Here is a 20,547-nt window from a genome sequence, read left to right as displayed (position 1 = left end):
AATTCGTGTTCCATGTATTCCTTTCATGGTCTCTACCACATCAGTCCGTTACTCTTAAATTCGGTCTGTCTCAATTCAGTTTAAAATCGCAAGCTCCTTACTAAACGTGCACATCGAATTGACCGATATAAGGAAATAGGATTTTGTATATACTTAAATACTTTCACAAGTTTAGCGGCAGTCGAAAATCATTGTCGTTGGAAATCGGCGTCGACTCAATTCTATTACAGGATTCTGTACTTGTTTTGTTTAATCAAGACATTAAAAAAATGAAAATATTGGGAAAAAAAAATTATATCGTACGTACTCGTTATGGAATGAACTTTTCATACAAAAATAATGACTTAATTTGATCACGTCATGTTAATGAGATCAATCATGTCACTGCCATCTTGCATATTTTTTACTGTTTTAAAAGCAACTACAATAAGTGTGAATCGTGTTAATAGATAATTTAGAAGTTGTTAAAAAATTCTGTTTTCTATTTATTTACAACAAGCATTTTTGCAACGTAATTTTTTTTTTCTCTTAAGCTTGAAGTAAGTCAATTGTAAACAGAGAGACAACTTGATAACTCTGCCTAAATCCAAACACAGATTCTACAAAGTTTCTTTTCCAGAACTGCTTGCCTGTGGAATACTGTTCCACTGGCCTGCTTCCTCGTCGAATACAACATAGTAGCCTTCAAATCCAATGTAAACAAAACAAATTCTTGTTGAGCCATCCCCATAAATAAATTTTACCCAATTTACACCATTAACTACCACCTTACATTCATTAAGCTTTATCCTTGAGTGGTCTTCAGGCCTTCATAAATGGTGACTCCCAAGTAAAAAAAAAAAAAAAAAAAAAAAAAAACTTCAAGCACTCTACAAAATAAGCAAAAAGAAAGCAACGACTTTGAGTTGATATTGGTTGATTTTCAACGCACATTTCTGAACAAAGTTAATTTTTAATTAAGATTTATTTTTTTTTTAATGTAGAGGGAGTTTTTTTTTACAAAACTTTTTAATAAGCACATGCAGAGAGTGTGTCCTTACCGTTGTAGACATTAGGAAGTGAGGAAGAGGGGAGGAAAAGATGTATAACAAAAAAAATTAAAATAATTTATCGAGTAACCCAAGAAATATAGAATAGTGCTTCTTAGTAGACAATATGTAGGAAGATAGGCAAAATAAACTTGGCATGAGATTGTCAGAGTGTGACAATGAATAGCAAGTTATTTAGTTTTATGACATTGGGGAGTGGCTATGAGTAAGTGACAATAGAAACGATTGACCTTATGACAGTGAGTTTTTATGACAATCATGAGTTGGGACTTTACAACAGTACAGTTGATTAAAACAGTTGGAGACAGATCGGAAAAGATTTGAGAGATGGAGATGAACTGACGGCAACAGACAGTCTTGACAGGACATAGATCTGAATGTTAGCATGTAGAGACATACACCCAGAGTGAAGCATTGGTGCTTTTCTTATTTCCATGTGTTGCTTTCATTTTTATACTTGTCAACCCATTCACTCCCCTTGACAGCCGTCAGTGTTAGAGACTGATAAACAGCCATAAGAAGAAAAGACGATGGAAAACAAAACCATGGCACACAGTGTTTGTGGTCCACCGACTGTCAAGCAGGGTAGACATGGGGTCATACTGTTTTAAATTCTTGTTTTAAAATGAGTTCATTATTTATGATCATTTGATTTAGATTTAAATTATAATTTTAAAAGATATTAACATTTTTTTTTAATTTTTTTTTATTTAAAGAGGAATAATTAATTTGTGAAGTCTTTGAAACCTAATTAATCCAGACAACTTTAGTTACTGTAGAAGGGTGGATTTTGACATAGCCTCTTCTAAATTCCTGAAGTTCTGTTTGCGGAATTGGTTCTGACTCTAAAGATGTTTGTTTTTATTTTCAGAAATATGCATTGGAGGTTGGAACTCAAGCCATGGATATACTTATCAAAGTATTGGAGACGGACAGGTAAGTGCTTTACAATCAACTCCTCATTAATTCTCATATTTAATAGTTTAGCATTTGTAGGTTTCGTAAAGTGTGGGATTATCCCTGAGTGTGATGGACCTGCAGACCTTGCTCAGTCATCTATCTAGGAGAAAGAAAACTGATGTAAAATTTGTGCCACTGACCTCACATGTCATGACACTGACCTCACATGTCATGACACTGAACTACTGGAGGAAGGAGGCCTCTTTAATCCTTGATAACCTTTCTAAGGCTGGTAACTTGAACAAATTATCTGGTTTGCAAATGTAAATTGCTTATGAGTAAGTAAACTCTACTTATGACCCAACTTTCACACTCCTTTGTCTATTAGCCAGGCACAGAGGTGTACCATCACAGAGACTCATCTGAGGCATTCAGTGCTTGTCCTAGTTTCTTTCCTCGGATTGCTAGTTTTTGGAATTCCCCTGTTTCCTTCTTCCCTGACTGTACTGACATGCAGAAATTTAAATGTAATATAAACAGATCTTGCCACTCAACTCGCCACAGTCCCCTGTTAGGTATGATCCCAAATAGTAGCCTCTTACATCCAAGTGGCAATACACTTTGTTTGGGAGTGAAAAAAAAAAATTGTTTCTGGTTTTCTTCATTAATTAAAAATAATAAATTGGTTAGCTAACATCGTTTAAGTTGACAAACATACTGTGATAAATTTAGAAAATTTGGAGTTGTCATTAACATCAACGATCTTCATCTGCTCTCCTCAACAGACTCGTTTTCAATCTGCTTAATCATCCTTGTTTTGCGTGCTTCTTTCTCCAACGGTTATATATTGAATGCCAGGTATGCTAACTAGTTTTTTTTTTTTTTTTTTTTTTTAAGTATTATTTTCCCTTTATTGTAAAATTTTGAGTGTCCTTTAAAGATAGTTGAAGCGGCTGCGATAGAGACCTGTCTGGTAGATTTAAAAGGTTAGAAAAGTCACAAGCAAAGAAACAGGAAGTGAAAGAAAATGTTTTTTCTATTCTAAGTAGAATTTGACCAAAAAATTAATTCATAAAGACGTGTAAAAAAGGGCGCTTAGCAAAGAATGAGTAGAAGTCTCCCGTTTCTCTCCCCTACAGTATCTTCTAATACGAGACTTAAATAAAGGACCAAACTATCGAGGTAGTTAGTTATTTTGTGCACACTTGCTCAGAACCACCATACATGAACTGTCATGATTGAAGATGTGTAGGCGAGGAGAGAAGTTGGTTTGGTCCGACAAAATCTTTTCACTCATTTCCCAAATATTCTTACCACTATACATTTAATTACGTACAGCATAATCACGTTGACACACCAGTTCCCGCTGGATCACTGAAGTCAAGCAATGTTGAGCCTGGCCAGTACCAGATGGGTGACCATTTGGTACTTCCAGGTGCTGTCTGTGCTCTCCGCTTATCTTGGCATTGGTTCCAGTCGTCCAGGACTTCTTACCACTGGATTTAAACGGTACCAATTCAGGAGAGGTGTGGTTGGGATTGTACAACCCTTGCCTCACAGATTTACATGTGTAAGAGGTATCTTTTGTCTTTCAAAAGCACATACAACCTTATTACAAATAACTTATAAGAACCTACAATAAATAAGCCTTCATGGCATTAAATGACCTAACAGGATCAATATGTCGTTAAAAACCAACCAACCAATCTTTATAATCCATCTTGTATTTCTCTCTCTCTCTCTCTTGTATGTTATATTGCCTGGATGACCATTAGAGCGCCAAAGATGACCTAGCAATCAATTTTCTCCAACATATTGCCTGGCATCAGCACGTTATCTTCCCACCCTTTGCCTGCACCTCGTTCCTCTGTATTTATACGAGTAAAAAAATTAAAAACAAGTCAATGTCTGAAGATCGGCTGCTAAATGCTTGGATGTAAAAAGCCTTAGCCAATTTTGTTTATGGTAATGGGTCATTTTTAAACAAAGTTTAAAAAGAAATTTTTTTTTCTCTTTCTCCAGGAGTGATGCGGAAATTATTGGATATACAGTGGATACTTTATGCAACATAATGTCCAATGAGCCTTCAGATGATGGTGAGTTCTTATCAGTTTTAGAAGCATTGGGTATGCAAGAATTTCGATGAGAAATGATAACCAGTTTGGTTGGCAGAACTGTAACACAATGGAAACGGATAAGTCAGATGTGGAGGAAGTATATCTGGATGACAAAACTATCAAAGTTGTTTAAAAGTTTTGTTGCATTGGTGATGCCAGTGAAGGAAAACGTGGTGTAGATGCTTGTGTGATTGCAAGAGTTTAAAGTGGATGGAGTTTCAAGAGTCTCTGTCATTACTAACCAACATAGTGTAACCACTATTGACTAATGAAAGAGTGTATCAAACAATCAGACATGTGTATGCAGTTTGATAATGTGTGGAAGTGAACCTGGTAAGTGAAGGTTGACGACATGCTAAGAATGATGCGATGGATGTGTAATTTGAGTCTTAAGGGGCTTTAGATCTCATGACCTCAGAGGAAGATTAAATGTAATATAGGGAGATTTTGGGAAAAAAAAAAAACTAGCCTTTGATGGTTAGACTCTGTAACGTGGAAGTTACATGTTAACACTTGAACCCACACATTGAATATAAAAGTCTTGCAAAGAAACAAAGGAAAGAAAGACATTCAACAAATCTTTTTTTTCTAGTTGAAATAAAAGGCATTTATTCACAGTACCTTCCAAAATACACCTGCATCTTGGTTTAACAAGTATCTTCATTTTGTCGTGACACAGGGTTTTTTTTTTTTCTCAAATCTCTCTCACCAGCACATTTCACCGCCCACGTTTTTTTGTTTTTTTTTAAATCTCTTATTCTTAGTCCACTGCTATGTCTGCAGCTTGTTCAACAGCACATGGTTGTCAGACCAAATTTTTTTGTTCAAAGTTCGGATTGCATCTTGTTTTAAAAGTTCCTGTCATACTTACTCATGCTGGTCGCCCATGTGGATCCATTTTTGCTCCGCTTTTCTTTTTCCTTTTCTTCCTCCGCTGTGACATCAACTCCTGCCACAGCTTGTTCATTTGCATATGTGTGATACCACTGCTGCTGCACATGCGTTAACGGCTCTGTTACATATGTTGGAAGAGTGAATGTAAGTTCCTGTCGAGTTAGTAGAATAATTAAAGTAGTAGGTTCAGTCTACAGGGGAAGACAAGGTAAAACATGGGTGGAAATTCTGTCTTTTCTATCCAAGGACCGAGACATAACTATCTCTTTACTTTTTTCAACTATGTTAAACGCTTTTCAAATCATTGTTGAATTTTTCTGGTTCTGATGTTGAAAACTTTTTCAAACGTCAATTGAAAATCTGTTTAAGTTTTTCTCACCTACATAACCTCATGATAGGTCAATGGATACAAAGTCTTTACTTTTTCTTTTCACAGTATAGTTTTAGAATGGTTTCTGCATGGAAAGATTCCTTATAGCATCACACATATTATTCCAGCATGTCTCTCATATTAATAATTGGTCAGTTTTGCTTCCAAATTTCTTTCAAATTTGGTAGCATCACATAGTAATTCATTCTATTATTATTTTTTCAGTTATTAACAAATGATTTCTTCCTCTGTAGACGTAAAACTAAAGAGAATTTCCATGAGCAAAGTTTCTTTTCAAGAACTACTCATCTGCAGAACATAATACCATGGGGTTTACTTCCCAGTTGACTACAACATGGTCATTTTCAAGTCTAATGTTAACAAATTCTTGTCAAAATAAATTGTTAAATAATCAAATTTTGCCCAATTTAAACCATTATCTCCAATCTTAAAGGTATTTGTCTCATCATCCATGTGACCAACTCATTAAACCTTGTCCTTGAATGACCTTTGGGCCTTGATAAACAGTGACTTGTTAAAAAAAAAAAAAAAAAAAAATCCTGAACCAAATTGAAGCAGCCAATTAGGGGCACTTGATTGTCATCATCAAACGGCATTACGTACCCATGCTAGTTAGATGTTTCATTTGATGGAAAATGTTTAAACATTTTTGTTACAATGATTTTGTTTTCTTTTAGATTCTTTGTCTTTAATTGAAGATGAAGTTCCAAATCACATTCCAGATGACCTTGGAGGTCAATTCACAGAAATCTTTATAAAAAATGCTGAAAATGTTGCATTATTATTGTCATTATTAGAGGTAAGTAACATAACAGATTGATTTCTTTTTTTTTGTTTGTTTTTTTTTATTTGTAATCAAAAGAAAGAATAAAACAGATTTTTCATTTAGAAAACATATTAACAGGAAGTGACTCTTTGCCTTGGTGGTCTCACTTGTCTCAAAAGATTTGGAGAGTAGTTGTTTCCAAATAAAATGATTGAAAAGCTATATGGGGGATAATGAAATTAAAATTCTTTTTAACTTATGGAAAATAGATTGATATTGGTTTTTCATCTGTGCCCCTCGTCTCACACACACACACACACGCACTATAAGTGCAAATTATTTACAGGGTGAACAGATAAAATTGTCGCCCTCGAAAGGACAATGTGATTCCATTTCCATTTGATGAAAACCGGTTTTCTTTTTTTTTTTTTTTGTTGCACACCATCTATTAGTTAGTCAGTTGTGTACAAATCCCAAGGACGATAGGAACCTTCTATCATAAGTGATACAATGTTCAACAAGTGAGATTGGAGATGTGCCTCTGTATAACTCATGCTCTCTACCAATCTAAGTTGTGACAACAGGACTATTGCCAGCACTCTCTAAATACATCGCTGGATTGCCACGGATAGCAGGGTGATAAAAACAAAGTTTCTGACCATGGTTATGGTCTTCAGTATGGTTTCAGGTGAGGACCACATCATGCCACCGCACATCTTCGAAGTTAACTTGAAAGCCAACACCAAAGTGTACCTGGATGTGCTGAAGAGTGCGGTGATCCCCTGGTACAATCAGGTGGCTGCTGGCAGACCCTGGGTGTGACAGCAGGACTCTACAACGACCCAGGCTTGGTTTCAGAAGAAGTGCTACAACTTTGTACCCTTCTCTCACTGCCCTCCTCCCCTCCTCCCTTCATCTGAACTTGCTGGGATACTTGGTTTAGTCATACGTCGAGAACATCATCAACATGACATTCTACAACACCAAAACCAGCCTGATCGCTGCTATCCACCGAGCTCCTGCTGGCGCTTGTGAAAAAGGCATGCTCCCAGTTCTGGACCATTATCGAGGCGGTGATTGAGGCTAAAGGCAGCTACATTGAATAAATATCAGCACATAATCAATTTACCTAAATTGATTTTTTTCAAAAAAGTTTTAAAATAAATCTGTTATGTTTTCTTTATGGCAACACCTTTCTTATTCCACCCTTTAATAAGAAATTAGATTTCATGAATCCACAGGATATATTAAATATTGCAGAGTCTTAATATTTTTTATTATTGATAGTATTAAAATCATTATTTATCTTATTAGTATATTATTATTTTTATTTATGTAATTATCGTTTTTATTCATATTATTAGCATTATTTTTTTGTTATTATTCACTAAAATTTTATATGGTGTTGTTGATTGAAATAAGGGATGTCTGAAGGGTCATAACCTTTTTTCTATTCAATGTATTGCTTTCTCTTTGTAGGAATATGATTTTCACGTCCGATGGCCCACTGTGAAATTGTTGACTATTTTATTATCTAATAAAAACAAAGAAATTCAAGAAATAATATTAATCAGTCCGATGGGCGTGTCAAAGTTAATGGATCTGTTGTCAGACAGTCGAGAAATTATCAGAAATGATGTAAGTATCATTTATTAATAAGTCCTTCACTTTTTAGAAGCAAAGTGTAGTATCTGTTCTGATACAACACTCTTTGTCTTTTCTGTCTTCGGTCCATGAAGGAGAAATCTTTGTAAACTGAAGCAATCTTTATTATTGTCCAATTCAAAGTGCCCCTTTTTTTTTTTCTGATCTGGATTTTCCCCACATTAAAAACTGATCTTCTGCTCTCATGGGGGAGGTAAGTAAATAGGAGCTTTAGTTTAAAATTGTTGTTGAAAATGTATACACTAAGAATTGAAATAATTTAGATTTCAATTTTTTCTTTTTTATTTGTAACTAGACTACCCGTGACCCGTTGGGTCAGTATGTTATATTAGCTATGGAATTCATGTATGAGCGTGACACTTGTGACGTAAAGAAAATAGGGTTTTTTTTTTTGTTTTTTTTTTTTTAACATAACCGAAATATTTCAAGAGTGAGTTTGCAGAAAGAACATTATATGAGAAATAGAATGCTTCTTGTTTTGTTAGCAGCTTGAATGCAATGTTTAGATGGCTTGAAGGATGAGCCAACAAAAAGGCCAACATCTTTTGTCTCAAGTAGAGCAGTGTCATCACTGAAAGCTTACTTGGAAGGAGAATCCACTGTAATATGACAGCATTTATCAACATTATGGTTTAAGTCCTGTTCAATGGATCGATTCCAAGCATGTTAGTATAGAACTTGGATTGCAATATACAGAAAATTCATGAATATGTGTGGATTGTGGTGGCCAATCTCAGATGTTTTATTTTTTTTTTTTTTTTATTACATTTTCACCCCAAACAAGACACATTGCCACTTTGATGTAAGGGCCTACTATCAGGGACATAAGCTACAGGGGTACTATGTAGGTAGTTGGGCAGCAAGATGTCTGTTCACATTACACTTGAATTTCTGCATGTCAGTACGATTAGGGAAGCAGGGACCCGGAAGGGAGTTCCAAAGTCTAGCAGTTCTGAAGAAAGAAACTACTGGAGAAGGAAGCTCTCTTACATTTAGGGATCTCTGTGAAGGGGTGGGATTTAGCTGCTTGTCAAGTTTTTCGATGGTATTTACGTTGAGGGAGTACAAGTGCTTGCAATTTGTTGGAATATTCACCATTAAAATATTTGCAGAACAGGCAGAGGGATGCAACATTTCATCGATGGGATAGAGGCTGAAGCTTAGATGACAGTTCAGGACCTATCAGGTTGGCGACTCTATTTTGCACCTTGTCTAGGAGCAAGAAACTAGTAGCAGCACCAGCCCAAATGTTACAATACTCCATACATGGACGAATGGTGGCTTTATAGAGGTGCAGGATACTTTCAGGCGTAAGTAGTTTTCTAGCACAGTAGAGAGAGCCTACCTTCTTCGCAGCAGCCTTGGCAATGCTCTCAATGTAACTATTCCAACTCATGTTCCCTGTGAACGTTAAGCCGAGGAGTTTAAAAGAAGTACTTTCAGGTAATGAGTCTTTGGCCATTGCTATTGTTGGTAGAGAAGGTTTCTTGTAATTATTGAAAGAAACAAGTTTAGTCTTGGCAGCATTGAATGTGACCATCCATTTTTGTCTCCATTCACTAAAGATTGAAGGTCTTCATCTAGTGTTTCTGCCATTTCCTTAGATATGTGTTCATTTGTTTTCCTGTCGTGTCTGTTATAGAGCCTGGTGTCATCAGCATATATACCCATCTCAGAGACAATTTTTTCATATTCCTTGAATGTTTAGATTGAAATTCTACCACAAAATTGAGAACAGGCAGTGTTCATAATTATAAGCTAATTTGCAAGTTAAGATAAATTTGTTAACTTTTGTAAACATTTTAAAGTTTGGAAGGGGTTTTACTCATTTTCTCTTCTGTGACCATGAAATATTTCTCCTTGTTTGTTTTCCATCAAAATAAATTGAAGAATGGCACATAAAGTAATTTCAGTGGAAAGAGGTGGGGGCTAAGGGAAACCAAGATAGAGAAAGAAATATATTTGGAATGAAACCAAGATGAAAAATAATAATGCAAGAAGCCATCAAGTAGGGCAGGGGTTCTGAAGCCCTCCCACTAGGCTCAGATGCATCCTGGGTCGAGTGTAATTAATCCTTGCTTTTATTCTGATTGAGTTTGTGATAGATTAGAAATTGATGTGCGAGACAAAAGCTAATATAAGCTAACCTCTTTTCTTTCTTTGTTTGGCTTACACTTTCTTTTCTTTTATTGTTGGATTTTTACATTGAGATGTAATTCGACTCAGATGCATCCTGGTTCGAATATAAAACAGTCAACCACGTGAGAACAGGAACAGGGTGGTTAAAATGTGCTATCATTAGATCGGGTTACAAAACTGACCCAATCATTTGCAAACATGGAGAGAAGTATCATACGATGCGACACTCCCTTGTCTGACGTCTACTGCTCAACCGGTGCAGCTTGAGATCTTGCAGAGTACAATAATAATCTAAAGGGTTGTAGATTGACATTTGGGACGTGGTCGGAGATACAAATCCCGGGAATGTAGCAAAGATACAACTGATTGAAAACTTGAGGAAGAACTTATCAGGAGGCTCTGATAGTTTGAGCACACCCTTCATTGTCCACCAACTGACCTGAAAAATAAGGTAATAGTATCAACATTGCTACCGGGATGGCACAAGAAGAGTAGTGGTCAACTGAGGATGTGGCTCACAGAGCTGACTCGGAAGCTATGACCAGCCCTTGCATCTTCAGTGCACAACTATGGAAATACGAATGGCTGAAGTATGCTGAGAGATCAGCAGCAGACAGACCTGAATGGACTGTCTCTACTAGTGATGCAGCAAATTCACTTGAAGCTGGCTCAATCCACTCCAGGTGAATGCCGTCACAAATATAACAACGGACTGCATAAAAAACATGAAAAACTGTCATATGATTACATGCTTCAAAAACGCACAAACAACAACAATTGATTAGCAGGTTTTATATATATATATATAAATTCATATTTGCTTGTTTGTTCACAATTTGATTAATACAAAAGGTCCATTACTTATTCCATTCATTCCTATATATATAGTATGATTCTTGCAAAATATACGATTAAGAGGTGACTTCATTTGCATATTACATTTAGGAAAATCCATTTCATTAAATAGCGGTGTGTTAGTTATTGTTTATCATGAGAGAATTGTTTTAAGTGTTCTATTTAAGTTTATTATTAAAATTTGATTTGTATTGATAACATTTAATTTATTTTTACCGACATCAATTTTTTTAAAACTGGTTTCAGTTATTTCCCCTGGGCACCAACTTTGTTCTTTTTGTTTTCTTTTTCGGCGGATATTAAAACTAAAAACTTTCAAGCATTATTTTTGGAATTCGTTTAAATAAAATAATTTCTGTGATTTTGCAGTGAATTTTTATTTTAAAATAAACAATTCAATTCAACTACGATTCTTTATTTAAAACAAAAACAAAAAACTTTCATTTACGTTTTCTTTTACCAGTTTTTTTTTTCTTCTCAGTTTTTGGCGTCTTAACTGCTATTTTTTATCTTTTAATAACGCAATAAGTTATAACTCACCATTTTTATAACATAAAAACGTGTTTACATTTTCATGTTTTTATTCGTTCTTTTATTTTGGAAATTCTTTTTAGGGTAACGACGGAGCTGGCATATAATAATGAAAAACTCCTCAATATTCTTAGTATAGCAGGTGTGTGGCCTAACCAAACTTCATGTTGACCCTAGCAACGCTGGGTATCCATGCTAGTATTAAAATACTTCTAAAAGCATTTTCATCTGTATTTTGTGTCACAATCCTTTTACATACAACACCTGGTATTCCTAAATAGTTACCTGTTCGGTACTAGTCAGGCTCCATGTCATTTCAAAAACCGGTGTGCCACCATGATTATGCGATATGATTATTTATGAAAAAAATGTTTATTCTTTGGTGATTTTTGTTATTTGCATTATTCGGATAACTATTCTCATATTGGATCTTATTTTCATAACGTTTCAGTTGATATAACCTCTGACTTTCTTGCCAAATTGAAATCTGTGAAGAATTTTGAACAGAATCCACATGGATAACCTGCTTTCTTTCTGTCAGCCATGACAGAGTAGAAGTCTTAAGTAATTCATAATTGCATTCTTAGTTTCATGCATAATGTTAAAATGTTCTCTGTGTAACTTATCTATTTGTGTATTAATGGTTATTCAACTCTTTTTTTAACGGGCCGTGACTAATTATGGTCTTTGTTTGTGCATGCGTGTCAGAACGTAGAATATACGAACATGACAATATACCTGTTTCTGCCGCTCCTCCTCTTGGGGGATTTACTAACATCTTGGGGAGCTGGATTCTGTTTAAAGAAAACTCATGCAAGACAGGCGCAAGATGCTGTATGCTTTTATATATATATTCATTATTCATTCATTTCGTCACAGCAGAATTGGAGTCATTCTTGGCCTGTGGTTTCACTGTCTCCATTCGGAGACCTCTTCTCCCCCATGGGGAGATTTTCTTAACCCATCTTGTTAGGTCGACGTCTCAAATCTAACTCACTAAAATTAACTCAGTTTATTCAAACCGGAACCCCTGACATGTCACTTTTAAACCCCATGTGCATACTTTCCAGTGGAACTTGATCGGTCACCCAAGTTTGATACATGTCACAACATTATCCTTTCATTCTGCACTTGCTCACTCAACTTAGTTTCCCACGATTCAATCTGTTATTTACTCCACTGGATAGAGACAGATAGCTGAATAATTATACCTGGCGTTTACCTAACAATAATGAGGATTGATTAAACCTTCAACCACCAGAAGATTGTCACTTAAAACTGATTAATAATTTCTCACTTTTATTCATTGCACTTGACTAAAGATTGAAGACTCTAAGACTACAATTAATTACTGACACTATGTTAGCAAGCTAACCCTGTGGATAAAATAAAGAGTTCCGTTTAAAATTCGGTATAGATTTCCGACATCGACAAGACACATCTCAAGAAGGTTGGAGGTTACATCAACTGAAATGTTGTGAAAATAACTTCCGCCATTGCTCGCATCAAGTGATGATGTCACAAGATCGTGTACATTTTGGAAAAGTTCACTTAAAAATAGTAGTCTCTAATATCCATCAAGTATTTTTATTTTTAAATAAGAAAATAAAATTTTATGAGTATCTGAGGAGTGGCTGTCTTGCCTTCCATTAAAAAAAAAAAAAAAATAATCTGAAGAGACAAAAGGAGATAATTCAACAATAATTCATACTAGATTTCTTGTAATGCCTATGAATTCCCATTAATCGATTAAAAATGATTTTCTCTTTAAAAGTAAAACTAGTTTATCAATTTACATAACTTTTGGAATATGATATTTTCATTTTGTCATGGGTACGTGCATCAGAGATTTTTTTTTTTGTCTGTTAATTGATTTCTACACAATTTTGCAATTTTTATTAAAAATTTGTTTACCTGATTTTTTTTTCTTTTTCTAGGCTCTTCTTTTACTGATTCAGTTGACAAAAGGTAATGCAAATATTCAGAAAATTGTCGCCTTTGAAAATGCATTCGAACGATTACTTGATATTGTCAAAGAAGAAGGCAACAGTGATGGAGGTATTTACATCTTTTTCTTTTTTTTTCTTAATCGTGTGATCAATAGAATCAGTAATTTTATTTCATAATTCAAGAATTCCATAAACATTTTTTTATAAAATTTCAAATAAAAACTTAAATTTTGTAATTAAAAGCACAAATAAAGACTAATTGTGTTATTTTTATCTTTTTATAATTTTGTTAATTTTTATTGTATATTTATTTTTTATTGTATATTTTTTTATTGTATATTTTTTAATAATGTCCTTTTTCTCAAATTTTATTTCAATAAATCGCTTCACGTAGAAATACTGAAAAACTGATTTGCCTTGTCACCGCTTCTGGTACCCCAGTAGTTAGGAAATACATTAGCTGACTATTACTATTTAAGTCACCAAAATACCACATTCACTCTATGGAAAAAACCTGCTTAACATTATCCTCAGTGGTGTGACATGTTTCATTTACAAAAAAATATATGTACAAATTCATTAGTTGTGAGATGAGGGGGGGGTGCTAAAAAACAAGAGATTATTGAAAAACACAAAGTAAAGTGTGATGCTCCAAATATGCATCTCTGCATTTTAAGACCCTATTGCCCCATTCTGTTGAAGCGACTGTTCATCCTTCACAACAACTGTTTGGCTGCCAAAGATTGCACAATGCTTCTTAACATCCACTAGGTAATGCTCAATATTGATCATGACTGGCTATCCTTTCTCATCTTCAAACCATTAATAAGCAATGACTGCATGTTTTGATATTGCAACCCATGTAGTGCGTTTGATTGCACCCATACTTGAAATGACTTATTGAAATGGTTGTGTGGATACTTTAGTGATCGTCTCATCAGTAGGAAGCTTAATCCTGAATGGCCTTCACATGCGTAGAACCTGATCCCCCCACCCCACCTCCCGATATCTTTACTCCCTCTTTATCAAAGGTCCTGGATATGACCTAAAACTATATCCGATGGTGAGGCCCCACCTTCCGGGCCTTAGGGAGTGTGGAGCCACCCTTTAATTGCCATTGCTCCCAGGTCCACTCTGACCCGGAGTGGTAGTACCTGTTAGGGTCCCAACTATGGGTTAAATAGAATCTGACTTAAAAATATATACTTCATTAAAAATCGTTCCTCAAAATAACTAGATTCGGCATTAAATAACCTGAAAAAGGTTGATATGCCGTAAAACAAAAAACAACCAACCAACCCTCTTTATCAAGTTAGACACAAGGTTTGATGAAGTGTGGCACACCGAGGTTTTCAGTCCATGTCGTTAACCACTTAGCCACTGTCACTTCTTTCTAAAAGTTATTTTAAAGATAATCAGAACTATTCTCTGATTATACCTGAACTGAAAAAATCAGCAATGGTAAGAGAAATGTGCCATGTAGTATCCAGATCCAGGTGTGCTTATCATTGAATAACGATAAAAACAAAGAAGTTTCGATCCTACCCAAAGCTGGCCAGAGGATTAGTTGTCCAACAACTATGCAATACGCAATAATTACTGAGGATACAGTTAAGAGACTCGGCATTCTTATCCTCTTGTGGTTTATCACCTGATGAAGGCCAGAGGAATAGTTGACCGAAACATTGTGAAACAACAATTACAAGATGAGGATAAGTCTGCAAATAAATAAATAAATAAACAAACAAATAAATGTATAAACTGCTCATCTCAAAAGGATTCCAATAATAAAAATAAAACAGGTTGTTGGGCAATCATGACTAAAATTTGGTGGACAAGTCGGGCATAGTGAATTTATTTTGTATCAAATATGGTTGGATTGTAGAAAGTTTTTTTTTTTTTTTTTTTATGAACAATTTTTTATTAACAACTCCAGGAGTGGCATTGTGGGGACGAGGAGTCATCCTGTATAATCATAAATACATTCATTACTCATAAGCTATAAAATAATAACATATGATACCTTGTTAATAAGATTGGACTTTAAAGATAGTCAAATGTAAGTTTGATGTTGTCATATGTAGTAGGTAGTCTCTGTTGGTCAGGATTCACCATGAATGAAACATTCTTGGCCGAGTTGCTTGGTTGGAGCAGAATTGCTTGTGAACCAACAGAGTGTTAGGAAGGTGACAAATATGTGTCGGACCTACACTGTTGACAAGTGTTGCTCTTTTTTTTTTGTCTGCGTTTCTCTGGAGCAATGTTTATCAGCTTCTTTTTCCCCTACCGTCAGATGTTGGTGCAAGGTTCCTTTCCATTTTGAGTAATTATCTGCAGTACCAATGTTGATGTTGATCGCCTTCATATCTTGCCTTACAACATCTTTGTATTGGAATTAGGGCTTGGCCAGTGAACCTTCTCTCAGATGCCAGCTTTCCTTGCAAAAGGTTCGTTCGAATGCGTCTGTTGTCAAAAAATGTTAATTTATCATTAGATAAATGATGCGCGGGATAATGTATTTATATTTACACAGCAAAAAATGATCATCCAAATTTGATTGTACCTATTTACAATGCCTCCCCACGGGACAGAGTTAGGCACCAAGGTCGTTTTTTTTTTAATGTGGAGAAAAGGTACAAAAATAGAAAAATTGTCTGTGAAGGACTGCTCCTCCACCAAGAGAACAAGAAATGGAAGTGCAGCATCTGAAGAACAGATACTACACTTTGATCTTGGCCAAAAGGCCAACGCACTGATATTGTTTGATTGTAGCATGCATTTATTTCCTTTTTATTTGTCCCCCCCCCTCCCTCCCGACAAAGGAGGGATTGAACCTAGTAATTCACTCCCATTCGTTTGTTTGAACTTTTCTCAATAACCACAACTTGAATTTTTTTTTTAATTTTGCACAAACATTAGTCATGGTGAAAGTAAATTTTTCACTTGTGGAGTGGGACCGTGCATGCTCAGCTTGTTACATCTTTAAATGATCAATATTTCTAGCAAAAGCTCCTTGGCTTAGCACATGGAATTGATTAAAACATGAAGTGGCTGCAGTGCAAATCAACTTCATCCGTAATTGACTGCCAGTTTTATTTTTATTTTTGTAATCCGGTAAATCACAAAAGCTTGGGGGGGGGAGTTAAGGAAATCTGTTATGTATCATGGTGATCGTTTTGTGCTTCGGGATTTCTTCACACAAGATTGTTCTTTGGATGATGTCCATCTTGCTTGGCACTTGTTGGCCCTGGAAGAATAAAAAGAAATGAAAACTTGTAAATATGCGCTGTGCAGAATGTTTCGCTGGTGAGTAGATACTTGGCCTAAGGAAAGGGCAGGGCACAGATCTGAAAATATCTCTGGCTAGAAACTGACCACTCAAGAGATATTCTCTTTGATTAAATAAAAGGTTCTGTTCAAAATCCTGTATGGATTCCTAGGTTTGACTATAAGATTCCTAGGTTTGACTATAAGATTCCTAGGTTTGACTATAAGATTCCTAGGTTTGACTATAAGATTCCGAGTTTGAAAAGATGTACGAGAAGGAAGTTGAAGGTTACATTGTTCAAAACTTTAAAATGACAATCAAGATTTAAACTGTACAAAATTATCAATTCTTACTTGAAAAATTTCAAAACTTTGTTTACATGTTTTGAATATTTTTGAATATGTGTCTTGTTTGTAAATGATTTTTTTTTTTTTTTGTAAATGATTTTTTTTTTGTAAATGATTTTTTTTTTGTAAATGATTTTTTTTTTGTAAATGATTTTTTTTTTTTTTTTTTTTGTAAATGATTTTTTGTTTGTAAATGATTTTTTTTTCTTCTCATTCTAGTTATTTCTTTGTGTGTTTTTTTATCTTTTAAACAAAAAAAAATCGCACAGGTATTGTGGTGGAGGACTGCTTGTTGTTGCTGTTGAATCTGATGAAAACAAACACGTCGAACCAAAACTTTTTCAAGGAAGGCAGCTACATTCAAAAACTGACCCCTTTTTTTGATCTTGAATCGACCGCACAGTCTGCTGGCTGGTCAGCCCAGAAAGTTACCAACATCCATCTTATGTTTCAAGTGAGTGTGCCGGCAATCGACCTTGCTTCAAGCAGCAGCAACGTCAGATATTTGGTGGAAAATTACCTTTTTTCTCCTCCTCGCTTCCTCCTCCTTTTTACCTCTTCGCCTTTTTCGCTTCCTCCTCCTCCTTTTCCTCCATATTTGTTTTCGTTAGTCACCATAAGACCACCTGCAGCTTGATTTATGGACAAGAATCATCCTATTTCTGAATTTTTGAGATGAGGATTAGTTATTTGGATTCTTGGACTATTGTTCTCATCTTGAGTTATTTTCTCAAATATGGGAGCTGTAGTCCAAAGAATCCGAATAAGACGATTCAGTGTGTATTGTGATTGGGAAGCCATCAGGGATATCCATGGACTAATATCTTTTCTCTTCCTGCTGAATAATTTGCTAATGAGACGATGTATGGTCCATATCAGGCATTGAAGTACATGTTACCATATGGAAGTATTATAGCAAGTCCCACTTTCCCCATCGGTTCACTTCAATTTGTGTAACTGTCATTGCGACTACAGTTCACTTATAAAATTTATACATCCATGAGACTTTCTCATTTGTAGAAAGCCGATTCAATCCGCTTAGGGTGAGTGTTGTTTTGGTATGGCATTGTGTAAAGGCAACATGCATTCTGACAATCCAAACAATACGAAGAATCATGTTGATATTATTTTGGAATATTGACTTTCTATGAGGTGTGAAATAACTTTAACTCGCACTCGGTATTTCTTTCTATTGCATCCTTTGGATAATTTTACTCAATCTGGATTTGAGCTAAGGCAAAACTGTGGTGCGTTTCTTTTTGTTATCTAATCTGGTGTCGGAGGAAAAAGAAATTGAATCAATTTCTTTTCGTGCATGCACACGTAGTGATTTGACCTTTAAAATCTTATTGCTATCCGCTTTTGTACCCTGCGATTTGTATTGTTTTGAAAGATGATCTCATATTGTATTTTCTGTTTCAAATGTACATCAGTCTGACGTAGCGCCATCACTCAAGTGGTTTTGTGTGCTTTAAATAAGATTATGTTGGACTACATACACATTAAAGCCTGTCTTTACAAAATGCATTGATCTCCAAGATAAGTCTTGTAACAGAATGAATATGAAAGAATAAGTGTTTTGTTTTTAATTAAACAATTATAAATTACAAAAAAACTTCTCAACCACCAATTGGCATGACTAATAACATCCTATTATTCAAACTCCCCAGCTTAACATTCACAGGAAACATGAATTGGAACAAATACTCTGCTCAAAAATGACTCACACCTGTGAGTGTCCTACATATCTACAAAGCCATAATTCACTTATGCATGGAGTATTGTTACCACATCTGGGTTGTTGCATTTACCATTAGTCTCTCCCTTTTAGACAGTGTCCAAAAAAAGAGTTCCTAATTTAATAAGTCCCACATTATCAATCAAGCTTCAACCCCTGTCACGTCACCGCAATGTTGCATCTCTGTGTCTATTTTACAAGTATTTTAATGAAATGTGCTCTGACAAATTCCTAACACTTGTACTCCCTCAACATACATACTCCCAACTAATCCAGCAAGCACCAAATTCCACCTCGTCACTATAGTGGTTCGTAGATACCAGAAAGCTTTTTACTCAGTTTCTTCCCTCGAATTGCTAGACTTTGGAATTCCCTCCTTATTTCCTTTTTCCCTGTTTGTACTAACATGCAGAAATTTAAATGTAATGTGAACAGATAGCTCTCGGCTCAACTTCCTACATAGTGCTCTTGTAGGCTTGTCCCAAATAGTAGTCCCTAATGTCCAAGTGGCAATATGCCTTGTTCGTGGTGAATAACAGTAAAAAAAGTGTTAAGTTTTGCTGTTTATATTAAATATTTAATGTTGTAGAAATATTTGAATTAATTTTCTTCTACCATAAACATTAAAATCTTTTGTGATTTCTTAATCTTTCAATGAAATCCTAATTTACTGTTTATAAAATACTAATCACCTGCAGACGGTGCTATGGTATCACATTTATTTAAATTTTATTCCCCCCCCCCTTATTTTCTACCAATGGGTAGACCAAAAGCTGTTGATTGTGCATGATTTAAATCCTCTCTTCTCACTTTCAGGCATGTCTCTTCACTTCAGATATAAATTTGGACATTTTTAACAATTGTAAGAATTGATGCTTAATCTTAAAAAAATGACAAAATCAAATTTTGTTGTCACTTGTTGATCAAAATATCTTAATGGAATCATCATATATTCATTAATTTATATATTAATATATAAATTAATGAATGAAGTCATCGTATTCTTGACTTTTAAAATCTGTCACAAATTGTTCTATAAATTTCTTGAAATAGTTTAATGCCAACATCCATAAATGAAAGTGGTGCTATGGAACCGACTAGATGATAATCCATTTTATTATCCACAATCCACATCACCAGGGTTATCTTTGGTTATTCGGTATGGATAATCAGTATGTGCCGTTTTATGATAAAAATGCTGATTTAAAAGTGTGACAGACAAACTGACAGTGTCTTTTAGAAATTCTTGGATGTGTTCAAAGTATATATTTGAAAGAAAGCAAAAGTTGTCCAAATTATATTTGCAACAAAAACATTGTGTCCATTTGTGTGCATCTTGCTTGTAAACATATAATGCCGCATCCTCTGCTAATCCATTTCTGTGTTTGTCACCATAGCAACAACAACTATTTCAGTTAGTATTGATTTGTACTGCATGACCCCACATTGTCATCATTTTAATTTCATTCATTGGGTCACATTTAAAAAAAAAAACTTTAATACATTAATTTTTATTTCTACCCTTTTTTTCATGGAGTTTCTCGATTATTATTTTTGAAAGTTTTGTCAAAATATATCTTCATCATTTAAAAAATATATCTTCATCATTTAAAAAATATATCATTTAAAAAAATATCTTCATCATATAAAAAAAAACCATACATATAAGGAGTTGTGTTTGAAGACTGACAATATAGTCACATAGAAAACATTGGATATGAAACAAGGTAAAAAGACAATCTTGAAAGATTTCAAAAATTTTCAATTATAAAATATTTATGTACCCACATGTGTCGAAACAGAATGGTATTGTGGTGTTATGTTGTGTAAATGTTTTTAGATAAACCTCAGCTTCAGAAAGAAGAAAAAAATGTATACAACCATTCAGTTGAGTATTATAATCTTTCAATATTGTCATTTAATCTGTTCACCTTGTCT

The 20,547-nt window shown here is 34.8% G+C and overlaps 1 protein-coding gene and 1 long non-coding RNA gene across 6 annotated transcripts in view; one reads left to right on the top strand and one right to left on the bottom strand.

Moving 5' to 3' along the window:
- The window catches only part of LOC145293702 (general vesicular transport factor p115-like), a 129,882-nt gene that overhangs the window by 33,559 nt on the left and 75,776 nt on the right, over positions 1-20,547 (top strand). For 4 of the 5 annotated variants that reach the window (XM_080140130.1, XM_080140133.1, XM_080140132.1 and 1 more), the window contains exons 3-8: positions 1,921-1,985; positions 3,972-4,045; positions 6,029-6,150; positions 7,597-7,755; positions 13,245-13,365; positions 17,141-17,325. In XM_080140130.1, the coding sequence (XP_079996256.1) occupies positions 1,921-1,985; positions 3,972-4,045; positions 6,029-6,150; positions 7,597-7,755; positions 13,245-13,365; positions 17,141-17,325 (726 nt within the window). Of the gene's footprint in view, positions 1-1,351; positions 1,467-1,920; positions 1,986-3,971; positions 4,046-6,028; positions 6,151-7,596; positions 7,756-13,244; positions 13,366-17,140; positions 17,326-20,547 lie in introns of those variants that run through there. The other variant, XM_080140134.1, reaches the window with a different exon arrangement.
- The window catches only part of LOC145293705 (uncharacterized), an 89,399-nt gene continuing 85,111 nt past the window's right edge, over positions 16,260-20,547 (bottom strand). The window contains exon 2 of the long non-coding RNA XR_013869752.1: positions 16,260-16,503. This is a non-coding gene — a long non-coding RNA (uncharacterized LOC145293705). The remainder of the gene's footprint in view (positions 16,504-20,547) is intronic.

Source organism: Euprymna scolopes, chromosome 15 (genome assembly GCF_053919585.1).
Source record: "Euprymna scolopes isolate OS-2025 chromosome 15, ASM5391958v1, whole genome shotgun sequence".
Lineage (NCBI taxonomy): Eukaryota > Metazoa > Mollusca > Cephalopoda > Sepiida > Sepiolidae > Euprymna > Euprymna scolopes.
Note: the sequence above shows the minus strand (reverse complement) of the source record. Positions and strands in the feature narration are given on the sequence as shown.